The sequence below is a fragment of the Pituophis catenifer genome, unplaced genomic scaffold (genome assembly GCF_029215685.1).
Source record: "Pituophis catenifer annectens isolate HBS135680 unplaced genomic scaffold, rPitCat1.0.hap2 SCAF_13, whole genome shotgun sequence".
Lineage (NCBI taxonomy): Eukaryota > Metazoa > Chordata > Lepidosauria > Squamata > Colubridae > Pituophis > Pituophis catenifer.
The window spans coordinates 6,425,092-6,437,339 of NW_027256893.1; the positions used below are offsets into that span (position 1 = coordinate 6,425,092).

The 12,248-nt window shown below is 42.5% G+C and overlaps 1 protein-coding gene across 1 annotated transcript in view; it reads right to left on the bottom strand.

Annotated features, from left to right (window-relative positions):
• The window catches only part of AMFR (autocrine motility factor receptor), a 46,215-nt gene that overhangs the window by 20,204 nt on the left and 13,763 nt on the right, over positions 1-12,248 (bottom strand). The window contains exons 5-8 of the mRNA XM_070952929.1: positions 8,891-8,931; positions 5,673-5,805; positions 3,375-3,508; positions 1,586-1,696 (exon numbers count right to left, since the gene is read on the bottom strand). Of these exons, the coding sequence (XP_070809030.1) occupies positions 1,586-1,696; positions 3,375-3,508; positions 5,673-5,805; positions 8,891-8,931 (419 nt within the window). The remainder of the gene's footprint in view (positions 1-1,585; positions 1,697-3,374; positions 3,509-5,672; positions 5,806-8,890; positions 8,932-12,248) is intronic.

Genomic DNA, 12,248 nt, shown 5'->3' on the forward strand with positions numbered 1-12,248 from the left:
CCCTCCCGAGCTTTTTTCGCTGACAGACGGTTGCAGAAGACGGTTGCAGCCAAAAACAGAGCTCGGGAGCCCCTTTTCGCTGGCAGAAGCGCTCGGGCCACCACAGGCGCCCCCGACACGAGTGAGGGTGAGCTGGCCACACCCACCCTGGCAATGCCCCCACCACCTGCCCCCCCAAGGTCAAACACAACCCTGATGCGGCCCTCAATGAAATCGAGTTTGACCACCCCCCCTTGTCCTACATTAGGTTCATCTCCCAAGGAAAGAAATCATTCCTTTCAAAGTACCTGGGAAAACAAGGCTGAAGGGGTGGAGCCAGGCTTCTCAAGGGAACGCAAACGCTGGCAAGTAGAGGCTAATTATCTTATTAGATCCTGCTTAAAACACTGGCAAATATTTATGGCGCAGCTTGCAATGAATGACAACAAAGTGGCCTTGAGACCAGAATGGGAAAAGCAGGAGAAGAATCCATCAAAATCGCACACTCTTGCTGACTTCAAACCTTTAGGTTGGGTTTACACAACGCACGGGAATGGCAAGTTTGGCCAAGTCACACACAAAACCTTTGCAGAAACTAAAGACTTTCTCTGTTGACGGGAGACTCGTTAAAATACATTATTAAGTGGCCAAATCTCAGCTCCATGTTCCTGCTCAAACTTTCAGAATAGTTCAGATTAAAAACAAGAAAACTTTGCAACATTTCAGTCCAAGATATCAACATCCTGTAAGATTTTAGTTGAGAATAGGGAAACCTTCCAAGGTTTGGAGATGAGAATGAAAGTACATATTACAATAAATGATTTTGGATGGATGCATGGATACATAGATGATAGATAGATAGATAGATAGATAGATAGATAGATAGATAGATAGATAAAGGAGAGAGAGAGGGAGGGAGGGGGGGTAGATAGAAATAGACGATAATTGATCTTATGACCACATCAAAATAATAAAATAAAATAAAATAAAATAAAATAAAATAAAATAAAATAAAATAAAATAAATGAAATGAAATGAAATGAAGTGAAATAATAATAAAATACCGTAAAATAAAATAAAATAATAACTAAAATAAAATAAAATAATAAAATAAAATAAAATAAAATAAAATAAAATAAAATAAAATAAAATAAAATAAAATAAAATAATAAAACAAAACAAAACAAAACAAAACAAAACAATACAATACAATACAATACAATACAATACAATACAATACAATACAATAAAATAAAATAAAATAAAATAAAATAAAATAAAATAAAATAAAATAAAATAAAATAAAATACAGGATCTAACTCCAGGGCAAAACACATAAAAGAAAATACAGTAACAAAAGTACGCGGTAAATACAAAGAAATAACATTCAGATAAATGCCTCACTTTTACAAGGATACCCCAATCTGATTTTGGAGGTCTCTAGGGAAACTGGTGGCATCATGCAAAACTGATTCATTTATATTCAGTGTGCACACTGTTAAATTTATCAAGATGGACAGCAGTTCACAGCAATCCAACAAAATGTCCATACAGGCAGAGCTCAATATACGGCTATAACGGAGCCTATTGTCCCCCCAGGGCTTACTTATGGAAGAGGTGGCCGCAAGGGAGCTTCCGGGCAGCCTGCATGGAATCCCAGCAAATGGCACAGTCATCGTTGTTGGAGGCCAATTCTTCAGGAGTTGCCACTGCAAACCTAGGAAAAGCCAAGAGAGACGAGACACCAAAGTGAGCTAGATTATCAATTCAGGAACCCATAACTGCAGGTAGCTCTCGACTTATGACCACAATTGGCAAAAGAATTTCCCTTGCTACGCAAGGCAGTTGTTAAGCGAATTACACCTGATCATATCGCCATTTTCTGCCACGGTTAAGCAAATCACTGCAGACATTAAGTGGATCATGCAGTCATTAAGCGAACCCAGCTTCCCCCATGGACTTTGCTTGTCGAAAGTTGGCTGGGAAGGTTGAAAATGGCGATCAAAAGACCCCAGGATGCTACAATCTGGCTTGTAAACACCGGCCAGTTGCCATGTGCCCAAATTTTGATCACACGAACATGGGGATGCTGCGACGGTCACAAGTGTGGGGACTGAGTCTAAGGCCATTTTTTTCAGTGCCGCTGTAACTTTGAACGGTCACTAAACGAATGGCTGTAAGTCAAGGCCTACCTGTAATTCACTAAATAAAAGCATAGTGGACAAACCACGCTATAGAGCCAAGGTGGCGCAGTGGTTAGAGTGCAGTACTGCAGCTACTTCAGCTGACTGCTAGTTCAGCGGATCAAGTCTCACCGGCTCAAGGTTGACTCAGCCTCCCATCCTTCTGAGGTGGGTAAAACGAGGACCCAGATTGTTGGGGAGCAATATGCTATTTAGTATACTGTCGACTGTTGTAAGCCGCCCAGAGTCCTCGGAGAGTGGGCGGCATAGAAAAAATAAATAAATAAATAAATAAATAAATAAATAAATAAATAAATAAATAAATAATAAAACCACATTCTAAAGAGGAATTATTGAGCCTTCATTTGTATTTCTAAAACTGCCTGATTTGGCACAGCAACCAAACAAGACGGATACAGACTTCAAGGGATAGTTAAAGTAAAGGTAAAGGTTCCCCTCGCACATATGTGCTAGTCGTTCCCTGACTCTAGGGGGCGGTGCTCATCTCCGTTTCAAAGCCGAAGAGCCAGCGCTGTCCGAAGACGTCTCCATGGACCACGGAGACGTCTTTGGACAGCGCTGGCTCTTCGGCTTTGAAACGGAGATGGGCACCGCCCCTTAAAAGTCGGGAAGGACTAGCAGATATGTCCGAGGGGAACCTTTACCTTTACCTTATTGGTATCTTATGATTTTTTATTTTTTTTTAATTTGATTTATATGCCGCCCTTCTCCGGAGACTCAGGGCGGCTTACAATGCGTTAAGCAATAGCCTTCATTCTTTTGTATATTTATACAAAGTCAGCTTATTGCCCCCACAAACTGGGTCCTCGTTTCACCTACCTTTGAAAGGATGGAAGGCTGAGTCAACCTTGAGCCTTGGAGAGATTCGAACCAGCAGTAAATTGCAGGCAGCTGTGTTAATAACAGGGTGACAGGGTGCTCTAAACCACTGTACTACCAAGGCTCTGATTGATCACTTTGTTGCTTGTATGCCCACTGAGAGCTTATGCACCAGAGACAAATTTCTTGGGTCTCTAATCACCCTTGGCCAATAAAGAATATTGTATTGTGTTGTAATTATTTTGCAGTTATGGTGAAGGTCATCGCAATTCCCCCAAAGAGCATAAGTATGAGACACACGTGGCCCTAGATTGGGGGGGCAGGGGGGGGGTTTCATTGTTTCTCAGTCTAGAATTAAAGGAAGAAGCTCACCTGGCTTCCATGTTTCCAACCACCCGCAGGTAATTCTTATGGCGCCGCAGCCTGCGCTGAACTTCATGGAACAGGTAACGCAGCTGCATGAAGATCACCAGACTGGCCATCGACAGCCAAATGTTGCCAAACAGCTTCCAAATATATTTTTTCCCAAGAAGAGCAGGAAAGCAAATCACCATTGCGAGAGAAAGAACACAAATAAAGAAGAGAGAATTATTTCACGAGGCCAGGCCAAACCTTCTTCAACGAAGCATTTATCCTATTCAGGACACGGATACTTTTATGCACAAAGATAGAAGGGAATTTTTGATTCCCACAAATGGACAAATGGTTGCAGAAGCTGACGGAGTTAGCAGAGATGGCTAAATTGACTTTTTCTGATTAAAGAAAAGAACACCAGTACTTTTGTTTCTACTTGGAAACCGCTTCTGGTCTTTGTACTTGAGGTGCGGGGAAAAAAATGCATCTTTAATTTTGGATTTTACCGATTAGATAGATTCGTTGTTATAGAAACGGCTAGTTTATACTATTATGAAAAAGTAAAAAGTTGAGATTTGGTGTTATCTTATTCTACTGCACCAAAGGGAGTCAGAAGTCAACGCCTTTTCTTTCTTTTTTTTCTCTTTTCCCTGCATTTTCCCCTCCCCTTCTGCCTCCCCTGTTTTTCCTCCTAATTTCTTTTGTATTTTTGTATTTTATATTACAGAGTACGGTGTTTTTCAGAGTATAAGACGCACCTTGTTCCCCCCGAAAAGAGGCTGAAAATTTGGGTGCGTCTTATACTCCAAATGTAGCTTTTTTGAAGCTTTTTTTCAGCCCTAATTAGGCGCTAGCCGAGTGAAGCGATCTCGCCGCCCCTCCCTGCTTTGCCTGCTTTTCTCATTGCTGCTTCCTCTCAGCTGTGCCTTAGAAGCTGTTTTTTATCCCCAAGCAGGGGATAAAAAACCAGCAAACTAATGTGCTGAAGCTGACCAGACTAAGGATGCTAGCCAGAGGAATACCTGGTAGGCAGATTTTTTCCCCCAATTTTCCTCCCCAAAAACTAAGCTGCGTCTTATACTCCGGTGCATCTTATACTCCGAAAAATACAGTAATTTTAGAAAAGGACACAATTCTCAGTTGGAACCTGCAACACGCAGTCCAAAACTTTCAACTTTTGAGCCGTAACAGATATAAACTGTTTGGGGATTCTCTTTCAGATTATTATTTAGTGGAAGCTTCCCCCCAATGCCCCCACCCGAAAAAAATCCTTGCTTTTTTATCCTGGTACAAAGCAACATAAAGGAAGCCCTACTATGTCCAGAGTACAGGCAGACCTGGATGTATGGCCACCATTGAGCCCCAATTTTCCATTGCTAAGTGAGACATCTGTTAAGTGAATCAAATCAACTCGCCATGGCCAATTCGCCGTGGCCAACTTAACCATGGCCAACTCGCTGCCGGACAATTCAAAAATTCAATTTAATTAAGCTGCTGATGCAGTTCTACAGAGGAATTATTGAGTCTGCCATCTGCACCTCTGTAACTGTCTGGTTTGGCTCTGCAACCCAATAAGACAGACACAGACTTCAGAGGATAATTAGAACTGCAGAAAAAACAATGGCTACCAACCTGCTTTCCATGGAGGACCTGTATACTGCACAAGTCAAAAAGAGGGCTGTGAAAATATTGACAGACCCCTCACATAAACTGCTTCAACTCCGACCCTCAAAACGATGCTATAGAGCACTGCACACCAGAACAACTAGACACAAGAACAGTTTTTTTCCCGAACGCCATCACTCTGCTAAACAAATAATTCCCTCAACACTGTCAAACTATTAAGGCTGCACTATTAATCTTCTCATCGTTCCTATCATCCATCTCCTCCCACTTATGACTGTATGACTGTAACTTGTTGCTGTATCCTTACGATTATATTGTTTCCTAGTATGATTTGACTGCTTATTTGTACCCTATGACTATCATTAAGCATTGTACCTTATGATTCCTGACGAATGTATCTTTTCTTTTTATGTACACTGAGAATAAAGAATTCTATTCTATTCTATTCTATTCTATTCTATTCTATTCTATTCTATTCTATTCTATTCTATTCTATTCTATTCTATTTCTATTCTACTGTACTCTATTCTACTCTACTCTATTCTATTCCATTCTTTCTATTCTCTACTCTACTCTACTCTACTCTATTCTATTGTTATAGAAGAGTTGGCTGCAGTGAGTTGGCCGTAGCTAGCTATCACGCGCTGCCCGACGTGGGGACACACAAAACAATTTATTAAACCTTTATACCAGCATGTGAATGTGATGCATCAAATCCAGGGACAACAGCATCAGCTCCATGATGAAATCGGTGTAATAAACATAGGTGCCTTTGCTCTCCCAGGTGCCTTCGTGATTCAGATCCCAGAGATGAATGATGTAACTGGGTGAAAGGAGAGAGAGAAATCCTGCCTTGATTTCCCCTGCCAGTTCTACGGGGAAGAGAGCAGCAGCGAAAGTTTTACTGCTAACAGGTGCTAATGTCCATAAAAGGAGGAGATTTGTAGCACGGGGTTGAAATGAGGGGCCCTTGGTGCTTTCTGGACTGGGTTGGTTTCTTGCAGACGTTTCATGACCCAACTAGTCATGAACATCATCAGGGCTAGAAGGGAGTGGGATTTGTAGGCAGGAGGAGGAGAAAGAGGAGGAGGAGGAGGAGGAGGACTGTGGGGCCTTGGTATTCTCTGAGCTTGGTTCTTTTCTTGCAGACATTTCATTACCCAAATAGTTAACATCATCAGGACTAGAAGGGAGTGGTATTTGTAGACAGGAGGAAAAGGAGGAGGAGGAGGAGGAGGAGGAGGAGGAGGAGGAGGAGGAGGAGGAGGAGGAGGAGGAGGAGGAGGAGGAGGAGGAGGAGGAGGAGGAGGAAAAGGAGGAGGAGGAGAAGGAGGAGGAAAAGGAGGAGAAGGAGAAGGAGGAGGAGGAGGAGGAGGAGAAGGAGAAGGAGGAAAAGGAGGAAAAGGAGGAGGAGGAGGAGGAGGAGGAGGAGGAGGAGGAGGAGGAGGAGGAGGAGGAAGAGGAGGACTGTGGGGCCTTGGTACTCTCTGAGCTTGGTTCTTTTCTTGCAGACATTTCATTACCCAACTAGTTAACATCATCAGGGCTAGAAGGGAGTGGGATTTGCAGACAGCCGGAGGAGAAAAAGGAGGACTGTAGAGTCCTTGGTTGTTTTTTTAGCTTGGCTGTTTTCTTGGTTGTCTTCTTTCTAGTCTAGCACTGATGATATTACCTAGTTGGATAATGAAACGTCTGCAAGAAGAAAAAAAAAAAGAAGCTCAGAGAGCACCAAGGACCCCTCAGATGCTAATATACACACACCTATCAATAATCCCACAATAGATAATCCAGCTAGAAATTATTGGGCTCAATTCCCTCCCCCTTCCCTTTAGCCCAAGTGGGAACAGGAATCCCACATGCAGAGAGCAGACATAACTTAGGCAGGTGCATCTCGAGTGTTCCAGGACAAGGTGGAACTATGAACCTGGAGGAGACAATGTTGGCTGCCATGAGATGGCAATCCTACTAAATGGGGGTTTGCTCGAGCATGGGGTTGGACTAGAAGACCTCCAAGGTCCCTTCCAACTCTATGTTCTAAGGGTAAAAATATGGAAGGGTAAAGACGAGTGGAAGGTTAAGAGGTAAATCTTGACCCACCTGTAAATCAGATCTTCTGCAAATAACTATTAGACAATGCTGGAGCAAAACCATCTCAATTTTGTGCAAGAATTGCTAATCCTACCATAAATGTACCTTCCAGGTACAGATAGTCATCAACTTACGACCACAACGGAGCCCAAGATTTCCGTTACTAAGCAAAGACCGTTGTTAAGTGAGTTTTGTTCCATTTTTACGACCTTTCATGCCCACCGTTGTTAGGCGAATCCCTGCAGTTATGACAGTCATACGGTGGTTAAGTGAATCTGGCTTCCCCATTGACGTTTGCTTGTCAGAAGGTCGCAAAAGAGAATCACGTGATCCCGGGACACTGCAACTGTCGTTAAGAGCCTTGATAGTACAAGGGTTTAGTGCACCCTGTTATTAACACAGCTGCCTGCAATTTCTGCTGGTTCGAATCTCTCCAAGGCTCAAGGTTGACTCAGCCTTCCATCCTTTCTAAGGTAGGTGAAATGAGGACCCAGTTTGTGGGGGCAATAAGCTGACTTTGTATAAAATATACAAAAGAATGAAGGCTATTGCTTAAAGCATTGTAAGCCGCCCTGAGTCTCCGGAGAAGGGCGGCATATAAATCAAATTAAAAAAAAAAAAAAAAAAAAAAAAAGTACATGCCAGTTGCCACGCGTCTGATCACATGACCACGGGGATGTTGCAACGGTTGAAAGCGTGAAAAAAACGGTCCTAAGTCACTTTTTTCAGGGCCGCTGTAACTTCAAATGAATGGTTGTAAGTTGAGGACTACCATATTAGATCCATTTTCAGCTACGATCTCATTCACCCCATTGGCGTTATTTGTACAAAAAACTTAACCTGGTTACTCAATAAGATATTTCTTGGATTTCCACGATACACTGAATCAGGGGTGAAATGTAAAATTTCTTACTACCGGTTTTGTGGGCGTGGCTTGGGGGGGTAATGTGACTGGGGTGGGCGTGGCCAACTTTTTTTTTTTTAACTTTTCAAAGCATTTTTTCTAATGCTTTGAAAAGCCTCTGCCGATCAGGCAACTCAGCTGGGATCGTCAGAGACTTTTCAAAGCATTTTTTTTACCACCTCTTCGGTCAAGAGGTTGCAGAAAAAAATGCTTTGAAAAGCCTCTGACGATCCCAGCTGAGCCGCGTGATCATCAGAGGCTTTTTTTTTTACTTTTAAAAGCATTTTTTCATTGGAAGAGGTTGTAGAAAAAATGCTTTTAAAAGTAAAAAAAAAAAAAAAGCCTCTGATGATCATGCGGTTCAGCTGGGCATGGGGGGGTGGAGGGCAGGGATTTTTGCCTCCGAACCACCCGCCACCATCGCTACCGGATCGGGCGATCCGGTCCGAACCGGGAGCATTTCACCCCTGCACTGAACCAGAGCTGAAGAAGCTTCCTGGATGGGAAGCGAAACGTCTTCAAAGAAAAAACAGAAAGTCCAGTTGCCTCTTGAAAAAAAAGCACTTTTGGGACACTGAACCAGCGTTTCCCAATCTTAGCAATTTTAAGATATATGGGCTTCAACTCCCACAATTCCCCAGCCAGCATGCTGAATGCCATTTTAGTCATATTTTTCGTGTTTTATGTTTGAATGACTCCCTTCTACATTGCGAAACTCACTTTTACTGCATTTCTGGAAGGTGTTGAGAATTACCCGCAAGCTCACAAAGGCAAAAGTCAATCAACACAAAACAACACCACCACAAAATAACCACCTTCATCCTTAGGCCAGATGAATGACAACCTGACCTTGCGGTCACACCCATTTTGTTAAGGAAATCCTACACAACCTGTTCAACGTGGATATCGCACTTACCGTAAAATCACATGCACGGTTCTTACGGTGACCAGCAGGGACTGCAAAGGGACAAAAGAATGCGACAATCATTCTCTGAAGCTGGAGCGGTTGCCACAAAAACAAGTAAACAGCTTTTCCAGTCCTACGAGTTTAAATATCCTTTCTGCATTCCGCAATTGGCAATGGCCAAGATCAGAAAAAGATTAAGTTACAGAAACTATATCTCTGTCTGATCTCGGACACTTGCAGGGTTTTGTAGGTTTTTTGCACACATACACATACACAAAAACATCAAAATATCAGAGTAGCTTTGCTTTGTAAGATACAAACTTTGGAAAATATTTTTACAAAAATGAGTAAAATCTATTTATACCTCACAGGAAGCACAAATAGAACTAACAAGGCTCTGTGAGATACGAAAGTTGTTGTTAGTTGCAAAGTCGTGTCCAACCCATCACGACCCTCTGGATAACGTTCCTCCAGGCTTTCCTGTCCTCTACCTTCCCCCGGAGACCATTTAAGCTCACGCCGACTGCTTCAGTGACTCCATCCAGCCACCTCAATCTCTGCCGTCCCCGTCTTCTTTTGCCCTCAATCGTTCCCAGCATTAGGCTCTTCTCCAGTGAGTCCTTCCTTCTCATTAAGTGGCCAAAATATTTATTTATTTATTTATTTGTTTATTTGTTTGTTTGTTTGTTTGTTTGTTTGTTTATTATATTTCTATACCGCCTTTCTCCCGTAGGACTCAAGGCGGTGTACAGTCAAGAAAAATATAGACACACAAACATCATAAAATTGCTAATTAAAATTATTACTTAGTTTGGTCAATTTGAGTTTCATCTTCAGGATCTGGCCTTCTAAAGTGCAGTCAGGGTTGATCTCCTCTAGGACTGACCGGTTTTGATCATGTGAGCATGGGGATGCTGCCATGGTCGTACGTGTGAAACTTGGTCATAAGTCACTTTTTTTCAGTCACACTGTAACTTTGAATGGTCACTAAGTGAAACTGTTGTAAGTTAAGAACTACCTGCACTAATTCAGATTTTATTTTACATAGTTTACACAGTTTACAGTTTACACAGTAGGACAGTAGGACAGTTTGCAGAATTTTGTTTTTAATTCAGTGTGTTTGAGAGAGAAACCTAACGCTGAATCTATGGACAATTTACGAGAGGAAAGTAAAAAGGACGAGTAATATGTAACAGAAAATATTATTAAGTATTAATCATATTAAGTTAACTTGAAAGAGGAAACTGAATATTTTTAACTCTGCTAAACAGGAAAAGCTTGCAAATCCTATGAAGGACAGGCTCAAAATGCAAACTAAAGAACTACAGGTAGACCTCGACTTACGACCACAATAGAGGTCACAAAATTTCTGTTGCTAAGCGAGACATGTGTTAAATCAACCTTGCCCGTTCTGCCATCTTCCTTGCCAGAGTTGTTCAGTGAATCACCGTAGTTGTTAAATTAGTAACACAGTTGTTAAGTGAATCTTTCTTCCCCATTTGACTTTGCTGGTCAGGAGGTCGCAAAAAGGAATCACATGACCCTGGGGACACTCGTAAATATGAGCCAGTTGCCAAGCGTCTGAATTGTGACCATGTGACTGTGGAGATGCTGCAATGGTCGTTAAGTGTGAAAAAAGTCATAAGTTAATTTTTTTTCAGTGCAGTCGTAACTCTGAACAGTCACGAAAGGAAATGTTGTAAGTCGAGGACTACCTGTATATTTTTTTAAAAAAACCTTTAAAAAAATAAAGACAGATTACGTTTAATGAAGGGCCGTTCAGAACAATCCATTGCTACTTAGGATCTCTGCCATGACTATCCTCATGCCAAAAAAAAAGAGAGCTGGGAGTCATCACAATGACACACCAGACACAAGAAAGGAATGTGATGTCACTGCAAAAAGACGCAGGTATTTAATGGGTCCCGTCAAACAAGCCAAGGGGCTAAAATAGACAAGGTCTCCAGGAACTTGCTAAAGCTTAGCTGCATAACCAACTTCCAGGAACACAAAGAGCTGGAAATTGTAAATCCGATGCAGACAATCCCAATTATTTATAGATTTTTTTGATAGGTGCCAAATAAAGAATCGAAGGACTATGTGGTTTCTATGTTTCCATGTAGATTCTAAGCAGTGCAAGTTTGACTCAGCCTTCCATCCTTCTGAGGTGGGTAAAATGAGGACCCAGATTGTTGGGGGCAACAGGCTGACTCTGTAAAACTGCTTAGAGAGGGCTGTAAAAGCACTGTGAAGCGTTATATAAGTCTACGTGCAATTGCTATTGCCCTTCCTTCCTTCCTTCCTTCCTTCCTTCCTTCCTCCCTCCCTCCCTCCCTCCCTCCCTCCCATCCATCCATCCATCCATCCATCCATCCAGTATTGCAGGCTGACTCTGCCCACTGCCAGCAGTTCGATCCTGACCAGCTCCAGGTTGACTCAGCCTTCCGTCCTTCTGGGGTGGATAAAATGAGGACCCAGATTGTTGGGAGCAAGAGGCTGACTCTGTAAACCGTTTAGAGAGGAGTGTAAAGCACTGTGAAGCTGTATATAAGTCTAAGTGCAATTGCTATTGCCCTTCCTTCCTTCCTCCCTCCCTCCCTCCTTCTCTCCCTTCTCCTCCCCTCCCCTCCCCTCCCTTCCCTTCCCTATCCATCCAATCCATGGTTTGCAGTGGCTAGAATGCGGTATTGCAGGTTAACTCTGCCCACTGCCAGGCGTTTGACCCTGACCAGCTCAAGGTTGACTCGGCCTTCCATCCTTCCGAGGTGGGTAAAATAAGGATCCAGATTGTTGGGGGCAAGAGGCTAGCTCTGTAACCCGCTTAGAGAGGTCTATAAAGCGCTGCGAAGCAGTATATAAGTCTAAGTGCTATTGCAATTGCTAGTTTGTAGGCCAAGTTAATAGCCTATAAATCTGTTGAAACCTTTTAACCTTTGTAGTAGGTCAAATATGGGAGCTATGCCAGTACCGAGCTTTGGGTATTAATTTAATTTATAATTAGGATGAGAGTTGAAACTTTGCAACGTATGCCTCCTGTGCTTACCCATGAGAGGCTGGGAGGGGAACGTTCCTAGCTCGCAAATGCTGTAATCTTGAACTGATTATATAAACAGCATTAAGACAGGCAGACCAATCTGCTCTTGAAAAGAAGCTACGTCTTCCAATGATTCCAATCCAGCTTGTTTGAGCTTTGCTCCACAGACCGTGACTTGCTCAGTAGACCGAGTGTTGAATCCAGCAGAAAATCACTCAAGCATTGAGCAAAATAGAGTAAGAGCAAGAGCAATCACACTTAAGACTTAAATACCGCTTCACGGTGCTTCTACGCCCTCTCTAAGCAGTTTACAGAGTCAGCTTCTTGCCCCCA